The sequence below is a fragment of the Solea senegalensis genome, linkage group LG4 (genome assembly GCF_019176455.1).
Source record: "Solea senegalensis isolate Sse05_10M linkage group LG4, IFAPA_SoseM_1, whole genome shotgun sequence".
Taxonomy (NCBI): Eukaryota; Metazoa; Chordata; class Actinopteri; order Pleuronectiformes; family Soleidae; genus Solea; species Solea senegalensis.
In genome coordinates this window covers 21,005,198-21,017,432 of record NC_058024.1, presented here as the reverse complement: position 1 = coordinate 21,017,432, position 12,235 = coordinate 21,005,198, and the positions used below count along the sequence as shown (strand labels likewise).

The following is a 12,235-nucleotide window of genomic DNA, read 5'->3' as shown; positions in this document are numbered from 1 at the left end:
TATAAATTGCCTTGTTCAAAGCAATCAAAGCAATAATGAAAGCAGATCAATCTATGTTATTATAATGCTGGTAATTTACTGACTGACACACACTCAGAAATGCAGAATGATGGTCACTAAATGGCCACCAGGGGGCGTGAGTTTTAATTTATCTCTGAGGCAGCCAGTCTGAGTCACCAGCAGACAGGAGAAGCCTCATCAATGGAGCTGCTGTAGTAGTGCTTGCACAGAAGGGTGTGTGTGTGTGTGTGTGTGTGTGTGTGTGTGTGTGTGTGTGTGTGTGTGTGTGTGTGTGTGCAGGCCTACAAATCCCTCAGATCAGCAGAGCGTCTCCTCAAACCCATGTAAATGATTCCGTTGCACTGGCCTTCATTACTGCTGTTGTTGTTTTCATGATGACTCTGTGACGGTCACCTGCTACAGGCAGGCGTGTGCTTCAACATGTCAGTGCCCAGATCGGCCCTCAAGAGCAACTACACACTGATTCTGGCAGCGGGGGAAACACAACTTGAATTTCTCTTAGAGATGTATGTTAGAGAATAGCCAGATCAAACGCAGCCTCTTTTCTCCAGCATTTTTGGGAGAGAAAGAATCAGAAACCCCACAATGGATTGCAATCAGAAAAGATAATAAAACTGTATCTCTGAACATTTGGAATTATGATCGAATTATTCAAATATTCCTTGTAAATTAATGATATACACAAATTATAAAAGCAACACCAAGGTAGTGAATGGCTTTGTTTTTAAGTCAGCGTTTCCTGTATTATACTGTTGCACAGTTTAGGTGAATTCTATCGCAACCGGTGCACAATTAACATTTTTCTAAATGTATACTTTTATAATGTTAATGGAAACAAAGAATAATGGCTACATGAAAAAACAACTACATAGATAATGATTGAGGAGATTGCAAACCTGGTCAATTACTAAACCAATTATAAGAAAACTTTACACATACTTAGGTTCAGTGCCATAATTATTATTATTATTATTATCCTAATTATAATTATTATCCTAATTATTATTATTATTATCCTAATTATTATTATAATTATTATTACTTTCATTTATATCTAAATGGTACAGTAATAGTTTGTTTTTAGTTGTATCTTGGTCTAAATGAAACACTGTTTTAACGCTGTGTACTGTATATAGCTAAAGTGACAATAAACACACTACTACTGCTTCCACTAGACGGACTGAACTGTTGGGGGAAAATATCTCATTGTGATTTTTCTGACAGTTATTGTGACAGTGATTTAATTTATGATGTCATTTTCTTTTTATTAAATCAACATTTGCTATGCAACAAATTAAAAACATGATGGAGCACTGGCACCATCAAAGCATTAAATAACTAATGTGAATTTAGTGCATGCTTGGATTGAAGCTGCACAGTAAAATCAAGTGAATCCCCCTCGCTACGAGTCCATGGTCATGAAAACACAACAGTGCTTGTGTATCGGGTGATGATACATCAATTAAACCATAGCTTTAAATATTGTATTTTCATGTTGATAGGTCACCGGCCTGTAAAGTCTGTAAAGTACATTTTAATGCACGGCTGAGAAATTATGATGAATTCTTCAGCTCTAATTAGGGCAGTTTCACTCATTTTCTTAGGCTTTACAAGCTTAAGACACTTGGGATCCACTGACTGAGAATGATGCCTGGGTTCCTGCTAAAGTGGCTGCTCTCGCTGACAAAAGGTGAACACCATCTCACCACCGCATTTGATACGTGCACGCCCCGTCTGCTTTGACTGATCTTCTGCCCGTCGTTCTTACAACAGGAAGACGGTGGCTTGCTAGTACGGCTGCCTCGCGGGGCAGAGGTATGTAACCCCCTCTGAGATAACCAGGAATGTGGCAGGCAGGAGTGAAATGTGACAGGAGGGCTGCAGGTAACACACTGAGAGAAACAGGGGGCTGGGTCTGCGGAAGATACACTACCCGACAGACAGGAAGAAGACACTGGTGGGATGAAAAGGAAACGGAGGACAACAAAGTCACCCAAATGCATAACTCTAAACAAATGCTGACTTTTTTTAATATTTTAAAGTTCAGGAACGGCAGGAATAAACGAATGAATTTATTTTGAACACGAAACAAAAGTTAAAAATAAGAAAGCAGATTAAACTCAGATCTCAGGAAAAACTGAGACAAGAGTAAGCGAAAACTAGTGCGCTGAATTAAAACGTATGTCCCGCCACCTTTCTCACTTCTCTAATTGGAAAAAGAAAATGTCTTTAAACATATTTACACCCAAATTAATGACACAGATTATCCAAAACCAATGTAAGAGGAGAGAAAAAGAGGAGAAAAACAACACAACTGTTGTCACAACCCATAACCATCCACATACTTGAGATGTGTGGGTTCTCTGATTGTGTGAGAGTGAATGGTTGTTTGTCTCTATGTGGCCCTGTGAGGGTGTACCCAAGCCTTTCCCCCTATCTCAGCTGGGATTGGCACCAGTGCCTCCCACAAGGATAAACTGGTAGAAGTGGAAAGCGGGCACATTGCACTTCAACTGAACCCCCACTAGCGCTTGTATACTGGGACAAGGAAAGTAGTTCAGTCGAAAAACTGATGTTTACTTCACTGAACATTGAAACATACTCACTGATACTCTTTTTGAAAACACACAACAATGTACTTAAGCATCCAACTCTGTCTGGTGCAGGAGCCGAGAGTCTCCTCACCACAGCACCTCTGCAGCACCCGCAGCCCTCAGTGGACAACTGCCCAACCGAGTTGTCTTTCAGCACCGTTGTAGCACCGCTCAGATGTAGAAGCGATGATGAGTTACAAACACACACACACACACACACAGGCCCTATTTGAGGCATTAACACGCCCCGGACGAGCACATGGCTCAATTTTTAGCAGTTCTCTCTATTAATAGGAGAAGTGCCAATAATAACAGTGCCTAGTAACTTGAACTAAATAATAGTAGTGGCTGCCCCAGTAACAGAGAGGTCTGTGGTCTTATGTATAACCTGTCAGGGTTATTCTGAGGTAGCAGACAGGCTTACTTAAACACTGGAAATACACACAGGACACTGGTGTCTGGTGACTGAAATAACCCAGTATTTACAGGAAAAGATAACGTGCTTCTTTTTTGTTCTTCTTCTTGTTTTTTTAAACTTCTTTTCTCTAGTTTGCATTTTCAACAACTGTAAGGAGCAATTATGTAAGAAAAACAAACATTTATTTTTGAATTTTTATTTTTCATTTACTAAATTCCTTTGTGCTATTGTTTTTTGTTTTATTTTTACATTTTTCTTAATGAAAATGTCTTCTGATAATTTCCCATAATCTCCACAGCTCCTTCCAAGAATAGAATGATATCAAAATGTTTCCGCACTTGTACAAACATCAGACGATCTCAACCATGTTGCCTTTGAAGTGTTAACATCAAACCTGAAGAGAGACATTTCTTATTAAAACACCGGTCTTGGTAACAGCAACGGTGTGTGCGTGTGTGTATGCGTGAGTGAATTGAATTTAAGATTATTATGCTGTGAGAGACACGCGAGACCGTAGAATCAACAGCAGCATATACTGGTTCAAAGCCAATAATACGTCTGTAAGGCATTCATCTCGTTACAGTGGCAGGATTAGGAGGAAAGGATCACTCAGATTATAAGATTGCATAAATCTACAGCTCTATGTGGGATTAGGCTTTCTGAGCTACATGCTTACAGCTGGACTGAAAAAACATATATGCTGAATTATGAATTATTAGCTTCATTTACTGAGATAACAAAGAAATCATAAACCTGATAAGGTATTATCTACTATTATTATTATTATGTTTGTATAAACATATTTAACACTGTTTGGTCAGAGAGTATTTATCATTTTATAACTAAAGAAGACAACAAACTCCACATTTTATTTTTCACTGCAACTATAAACTGTCTGGATTTAAGGGTTTAAAACTCTATAGTGACACAAACGCACACACACACACTGACCGTCACAATCATGACCTAAAAAAGTGTCTAAGAACATTTATGTCCACCAGGTTTAGTTAAAGAAGCAATTTATTTTGTATTCTCACATTTTTCCCTTTAAGTAAGGCAATAAAATGATTTATTTCCCATTTACAAAAAAAAATAAAAATTACTAAGTAAATGCTCGCAGTAAGTGGCATTAAAACCTCACAAGAGTATCCCATGTTCTGCAAATAATTTAAGCAATAACAGTGAGGGGGGTGTGTGTGTGAAAAATCACAATTAAATTAAACTAATATTATCAACCAATTTTAACTGAATGACTACTTACATTAAGTTAAATATATTTATTTTATTATGATCTTACACAAAATAGACATTTAAACATGTAAGAAGAACCATGAAATAGCTGCCTTTATTAAATGGTTGCATTAAACTGTACCGTTGAGCTAAAACTAAAAGACCTGAACAATTCAAAGCAGACTCCTGGAGACGCTGACTTATGAAACACTTCATTTTTGTGTTGTCACTACAGGACACTGACATTTAACTGTGCACAAGAGAAAAAACGGGAGCTGCACAAGGCTACGGAACACGGAGTCGAGTCAGAGAATGGTTTTGGCGCTTCCTCAAAAGGAGGGAAAAGATCGTCCGCGACCCACTGAGCGGAGAGATTACTGCTGCTTTACACTGTCACTGTGAGGCGACCAAACCAGAGGCTTCACCAGCCGATCCTTTATCAAACACAAACACACACACAGGAGCAAACCCAGAGAGAAGGAAGGAGAGAGAGGAGGAAAGAAAAGAGAGAGAACGCTGTGTCTGACATTACAGCGCTGCTCCAAAAATAGCTCCCTGGCGCCCTGGCCTCCAGCTTGGTTGTCATGGTGACAGAACCACAGACACTATAAATAGACAATCGGCTCCAAATCTTGTGCGACTGGAGTGAGGCCAGAATGAGGGAGAGACAGACAGAGAGAGAAAATAAAATAGAAAGGAAGAAAGAGAGAGCGAGAGAGAGAGAAAGAGAGGAAAAGAAGGAGTGATAGAAGGGGGAGCGCGGGCAACAAAGAGATACAGAGAGAGAAATGCAGGGAATGGAGTGGGATAGAGAGAGAGAGAAAGGCAGCAGAAGAACTAAGCAAAGGCATAACACAGGATACTTTAAACATTTAAAAACAGTTAAAAACTGAGATTTCAGGAGAGAAATGTCAGATAGAACACAGGGATAAATTATGTTATGAATGTCAATTGAAAAAAGACAGAAAAACAGATGGATCAAGGCACCCATTGAAAGAAAAGACACTGAAGAAATGAAAGGTAAGAAAGAAAAGTGATCGTAAGACAGAATACAGAACTGAAAGCAGGGAAGAAACAGAAGAAAGGGAGAAAAGTAAAGCTGAACACTGGACAGACAAACAGCAGCTGAGCACTGGGAGCAGCACAATCAGTGAATACACACACAGCGTTCACCAAATCACAATACACGAGATGAGATGGCTGCGGCTTCAGTAACGGCACAAGCTTCCCAGAGATAATGTGCAGATGAGCTTGACTTAAACACGTATCAGTACTGTCTTTTAAAGGTTTGACAGCTGGACACGACCCTCAAACTCACTCAGAATAACACCACAATAAGTAATAATGACACCACAAAATAATCTGTTTGTCTTTGCCCATCTCTCATTCTCCACCCGCGCCCCCCCCCCACTCCTTCATTCCTTGTGATGACTCAGAGACTCGATCCCAGCCATTTTCTGTCCCTGCAGAAACACCACTACACATCACAGAGCGAGAGACAGAGAGCGAGAGAGAGAGAGAGAGGGAGGAATGGGAAGAGGATACCAGAGGGAGAATCTGGCACACAATGGCACATTATCAAAAAAAACAACAACCAAGATTTCAAAGAGTCGTTCCTATAGTAAATAATACATTTCGCAGCACTGCTGTGCTGGTATCACTACAGAATGTATGGAGTTGTTGGGTTACATTCATCCTCTCCTCATTTTCACGTTTCTATAGAACCACATTCAGATCAGAGAGTTGAAAACCTCCAAAATCTGAATACATGATCAGAAACAGGTTCTAAAATCGCTGGAACGATATAAAAAAAAAACAATAATGCAATTAACGCAGCTGCGTTTTGTTTACTTCCTGTGGCAGTTGACCTTTGACCAAGAGCACCAATCAGTTCAGCCTCGAGCTCAAGATGTCCCTCAAGATATTCTCGAGATACTGTGTTCAAACGCACTGGACAGACAACTGTCGCCATTTCTGAGGCACAAAGAACAATCGTCACCCACAACCAGACTGCACTGGCTGACAAGAACTAGCCCGAACTAAAAGCCTGAGGCACATGAGCTGAGATTATTGTCAAATCTGACTCATTAGTAAAAAAAAAAAAGGGAGAGTTTTAATCCAGAGAACGCACAGACTGGACGATCGAGTCAAGATGCAGGACCACACACGGTGTTTAATCAAATGACTTCAGGGATTAGATTGCCTGGATTTGGGATCAGAAATTTTACATTTTTTTTAATGTGACTTCAGAATATAAACGGACATGGAGGCGGACTGTCGGCGACGCCAGTTAATAACTGCTGTGTGCCATGTTTTGTGTAGGGATGACCACATTTTTGTGCCCGATACTGATGTCACAAACCCAATATTATTCCGATACAGTCATTTTAGACCATTTATGAACGATGAAGCTGTTAACGACACATTTGTGCCAAGTCATGTCAAAGACACAGTTCTCCAGCTGTGTAAGAAATCTTGTTCTCCCAAAAAGAAGAAATAAACAACCCAAACATGACTCAGCTGAAATGCTTCTGCTGATAGTTATTTACATTTTTACAGTCTGTGCATGGAGAAGCATGCTATATATAGGATTTTAGGAATGTATTGGATTCTGTATTGGATCCATTTCCCGGATGTCGCTGAATCCGCGGTTCGCAGGCGTGAATATCAAACATGTTTGCATACTTCTGTTAATCCCTCACACTACAGGGTCATTTGGCCAGATAATCTGTTCAAATCAGCTTAAAAACGGAAGGCGCCCACGATCGTCGGAAGGGCCAGATCACGACTGAAATCTGGCCAATTGTCCTTTTATTATAGTATTATTGTGTGGGGCAGGCTTAAACCACTTAATCACATAATCGCGACACAATCATAACATGCTGTTTATTTGTAATTGCTGCTAAAATCTAATTAATAGCTAATACACTGTCATTTTCTAAAAACACATCACTGGACAGTCAAGAGGTGAAAAGGACACAATGTGGGAGAATTGTCCCCTTTCATACCATTTCATAACATTACCGTCTGTAATCAGTCAGCAATGTCTCATGACTCGCTGCACTTTTCACATCTTCCTCTGGGGCCACGTGTTTGCATTTATTTATTTATTTTTTTTGTTTATTTCACGTTCCACTCACGGATGCCTATCTGCTTCTCAATTAAAGGAGCATTTCAGTATTTTGGGAAAAAAGCCCTTTGCCACTTTTATATCGCGGGGAATGTGCAAATATTTGAAACGACAGGAATAAAGACCTCCTCTTACACAATCATTTTATTTTACCTCTGAAATGTTAAGGGAGTAATAAAATATATGGGGCTGAATGGTTTGACTGTGATTTTTATTTCACACATATTGTGATTGTTAATTGATATCAAGCTTTAATTGAGCATTCATACACAACACAATGTTCCATTTTTTTAATTTTCAAAGCACATAGAACAATCAAAATAGGATACGTTTGTAATTCCCTTATTGCATTGTTTCATGTGGTAATTTCTATTTGAATCCGATCAATTAATCAACACTGTCTTTTTATAATCCTTCACTTGGATCAATGGAAACGTTTGGAGCTGCTGGCTCTCTTTCAGTTTGAAAAGTCCCAGGTTGATTTTTGATAACTCAGTGGCCAAATAAATAAAAAAAAAATAGTGGCTCTTCTTTTCACTATTGCGGTTTCCTAATGCATACAACTGCAAATAGACATCTGTTTCCTGTTTACACCGGCATGTGCATGCCCAGTGTACATGAATGGTCATGGGATGTGCATTTTCAGGTGCGTTAAGATGGATGGAGAACACTTTGAATGCATCGCTAAACATGACAGTGGACAGAGTTTGTTTTCCATCTTTAAAATTGCATTTCAGAAGCAGAAACATAATAAAATGGGTGCAGCCACAGACGGATTAAGTCCAGTATGTGAAGTGCCTACAGCAGCCTATCCAAACACAAACTCAAGTTGGCACATTCACGTGTAATCAAGGTCAACAATGTCCTCGCAAACAAAAACCGTGAAAGGGGTCAAGAAGTAAAACAACACACCATGCAGGAGTATGACTGTGCAAAAAGACGCTCGGGGAAGCCACAGAGCATCTCTACCTTATCAGTTTACTAATCACCAAACCAATCGAGTGAAATTATTAGCGTCTTAAAAAAAGGGAGAGGTTGGGATTTTTCCCGGACTGATCAAGGGTTGACATTTTCATTTAATGTTAACACCCTTCATCAATAATGCTGAAGTTGCCTCCCTCCTAACACTCTCTCATTCTTTCTCCTTCTGCAGCCTGCCTGGGTTTAAAATAGCTCTCCCCTCTCTCTTTCTCTGCTTCTCCGTTTACATAAGCACACAGAGGGGGGAGGGGAGCACTTCCGGTCTGGCCACCCAGCCCAGCATCTGATCCATAACACTAGGGCTGCTGGGTGTGAGAGGAGAGAAGAGGTCCCGCAATGCAGGGAAGCCCTCTATTTCAATTTGTCGCCTCTGTCCGTTCTCTGTGCGCCTGTCTGTCTGTCTGTTAGCGTGTGTGCATCCACAATCACATTTGTTTGTCTCAAGATCATCTTACAGACATTTTCCCTTTGCTCCAGAAGTGCACTGCACGTCATTCACGGCGAGAAATAAAAACCTGGGGTCATGCAATGTAACTTATGAGGACACGCGTTACTGCTATTTAAGATGAGTGTCAAAATAGTTGTCGATTAATCGCTTCAGCTCTAAATGTGGCTATTCTTGTGTTTGCTACTTCACCTTCCAACCCCACTAATATTTGTGTAAAATATTCTACTTTTGTTCATTTTATAGTTTTCAAATTGAAGATATTACTATACACGCACATCATTTATTGTCTATGCATATTCCAGTGGTTTCATTTTTATTGTTGTAAGCAGTCACACATCCTTAGAGTGACTTTGTGATACGGTCTGCTAATGGTCCGAGTGACGTACACTTTGTCATCGGAGGGTATATATACTGTACAAGGCTCTGTGGAGATGTCTGTGCACCATCCAATTCGTTGCGACAGCACAAGTACCCTACATGGGCACCAACTATGAACATGTTCTCCATGAAGACTAGAAAATAGTATAATCGAGAACAACTCCACGTTTGTGTTGTCTGCAGCTGTCAGTGTGTGTGTCCATAGGAGAGTGAAAGCCCCAATATACAAATTCTCATTTAAATTACTCACCCGTATTTCACCCCCCCATCCATTTTTATCTTGTGATTGTAATGTAAGGAAAATCCTAACTTTCAGAAGAAAGCTGGAAAAATAACGACGTCATTGATCGAGCAGGAAAATGTCTGTAAAAAAAACAATTCTAATAGTAAATCTATCGCCTCAGTCTTTCAGCATATTCTCACATCGCAACTTCTGAAAGTTTGCTTCTCTTTGCCGTGTAAAAAAAAAAAATTGCATCAGTCGCAGGATAAAGTAAATAAATCTGTCTGAACCATCAATAAATAATAATGTTAATAATGAATTAACACTCTCATAATGTAATTACTGTACGTAGAGATACAGAATACTTCTTCCAACACAAACCAACAAAAACAGACAACTTTACACATGTATGTTGAGGCACAAGCACATACACACACACACACACGCACACACACACACACACACACACACAGACACACACACACAGACACACACACACAGGTTGCACAGCTATCCTTTTAAGGACTCTCGTTGACTTCCATTGAAATGGTCATCTGAAACAAAGCATAATCCCTAATTTGCATCCTAAAAACGAGAGATGAGGTTCTGCCTCATTAGGGGGAGGACAACCGGTCCTGACAAGACCAGTGTTCATGCCAGAAAAGGTCCAAACACAAGTACACACACACACACACACACACACACACACACACACACACAGGCACACGGAGGACAATGAGCAAGCCTCTACCCTCAGAGCCCGACTTCATGTGACCACTGCATGCCTTTTAACAGAGGCAGGCCTGACTGAGATAAAACGCAGAGAAAAGACAAAAACAGAGGAAGAATGGAGAAGATAGAAAGAAAGAAAGAAAGAAAGAAAGAAAGACAGAGAGAAAGAAAGAAAGAAAAAAATAGAAAAATAGAATTACTACCTTTCCTTTTGCTTAAATACAATTCTATATATAAAAAAAAAACAATGCAGATAATATATAACAATACATAAAACAGCAGCACTACATTTTAAAGGATAATTCTGGTGATAATCAAAAAACATCAATAACAACTTGATCCTACTGACAAGTATCATCTGAGTAGCCACAGCCTGATTCTTCCTCTGTGACACAGGCGGCCATTATTAAAGAGTCTACAGCCGTGGAAGAGGCTCTGAGAGGCAGTATTCACAAACGCTAACATCAGCGTATAGTGTGTCAAGACGCTAACATGCACTGAACAAGAAGAAGAAGAAGAGAGATTGGACAATTTGAAGTTTCGAAAATGGCGCTGGACTAAAAAGTCAAGGGATCACCAAGGTTATATGAATTAATCATCAACTGAAAACAGTTTAATATAAACAATGTTTGCGTTAACACTTAATTACAGTTTCACCTTGTCCTGAGTGTCGAGCAGAATTTCTGACTAAGGCGTACTTTCTGAAAGTCAGCAAACGACTGCAGAGAGGAGAATAAGCTTCCTGTTTACACTGGTACATACGTGCCCAGCGTACCCGTATGTTTTTCCATGTGTTATTATGAATGCACATTACCCACGACACGGAGCTGAAACACTCGTCTGGACGTAGATCGTTTGTGTTTGAAAAAGCCGTTATCGGGAGGAAAAAAGTAAAAGTATGGATGTAGTCTAAATAGAAACAGATACTGCTGAGGTCCGGTCATTAGAACTTCTCATCTGGGTAGCGTTCACTGTCACCTCGTGAACCGTGACACCTTGCGCTCACATAAACCACATGGCAAAACACCCTAACACCTGACCGAGTGCACGCTGAATGCTTTGCTGTGCATGTGAACTAAAAAAAGCCAAAGTGAGAAACGGGGAAACATGTTTTGGTGAGACAAGTAACTTTTACAGTTGAACATGCATAAGGGGAGAAACTTACTACTGTGCACAGTCGATGAGCTGATATTCATTGGATCTTTCCCAGCAGGCCTGCACACCATCGTCCTGCCAGAGGCTCTTTGTATGGTCATAAAACTCCTGGAAAGAGACAGAAGGACTCTGAAATAAAGATGCAATATGACAGAATAAGGTAGAAGAAGAGTGGAGTGGCTGTGAGTAAAACAGGAATGTTTACCAGAAATAGCAGCTGTGAGTCTGCATGTGCTGTCCTAAAAATTTGGAGACTATCTTACAATATATCTTTTATTGTCTTCCAAGGCTTTCCAAAGACGACAGAAACTAAATCAGTGACTATTCTGATCATTTAATCCTTAGAACGCAGATAATTTAGGCTGTTGGGTGTCCTGTATCCTTTTTTCCCCAAGTACAATATTTTTTTTTTGAATTTGTGAAAATTTGAAAAATTGCACAGTTATGAACAAAAACGTTAAACAAGCGGTGTATTTTGTGACTTCTGCACAATTATTGCTAACTATTATGAACCAAAGTTCTGAACCAGAACTTTGACTCAACAACACATACGAAGACAAAAAAAACACATTTTGTAAAGCCGAAGATATACCTATATACCTATATACACCCCCCCAGGATGTCCATATACAGCAATTTACCAAGGGTGATCCATACTGCATGAGCAACTGTGGTACATAACTTTTAAATACGAACAAATTAGCTCAACAAAATGCAGCTGAAGCGTTTCAGCTCCAAATGACTCTTTCTGTGTATCTCAGTGTAGCTGTGTCGCCCACCGACATTCCCATGCTGCACACAGTGAGTGATTTGTTTTAGACAGATAATAGCACCAGACACATTGTGCTAGCAAAAAGCCGGAGCGGCTGCCAACAGATTGGAGTATGACTGAAAACAGACAGTGCGAACTGTAATGCTCAAAAAA

General features: G+C 39.9%; 1 protein-coding gene across 2 annotated transcripts in view; it reads right to left on the bottom strand.

Annotated features, from left to right (window-relative positions):
* Positions 1-12,235, bottom strand: part of LOC122767567 (guanine nucleotide-binding protein G(s) subunit alpha-like) — a 31,122-nt gene that overhangs the window by 6,137 nt on the left and 12,750 nt on the right. Inside the window, exon 5 of one of the 2 annotated variants that reach the window (XM_044022902.1) lies at positions 11,321-11,439. In XM_044022902.1, the coding sequence (XP_043878837.1) occupies positions 11,321-11,439 (119 nt within the window). The remainder of the gene's footprint in view (positions 1-11,320; positions 11,440-12,235) is intronic. The other variant, XM_044022903.1, reaches the window with a different exon arrangement.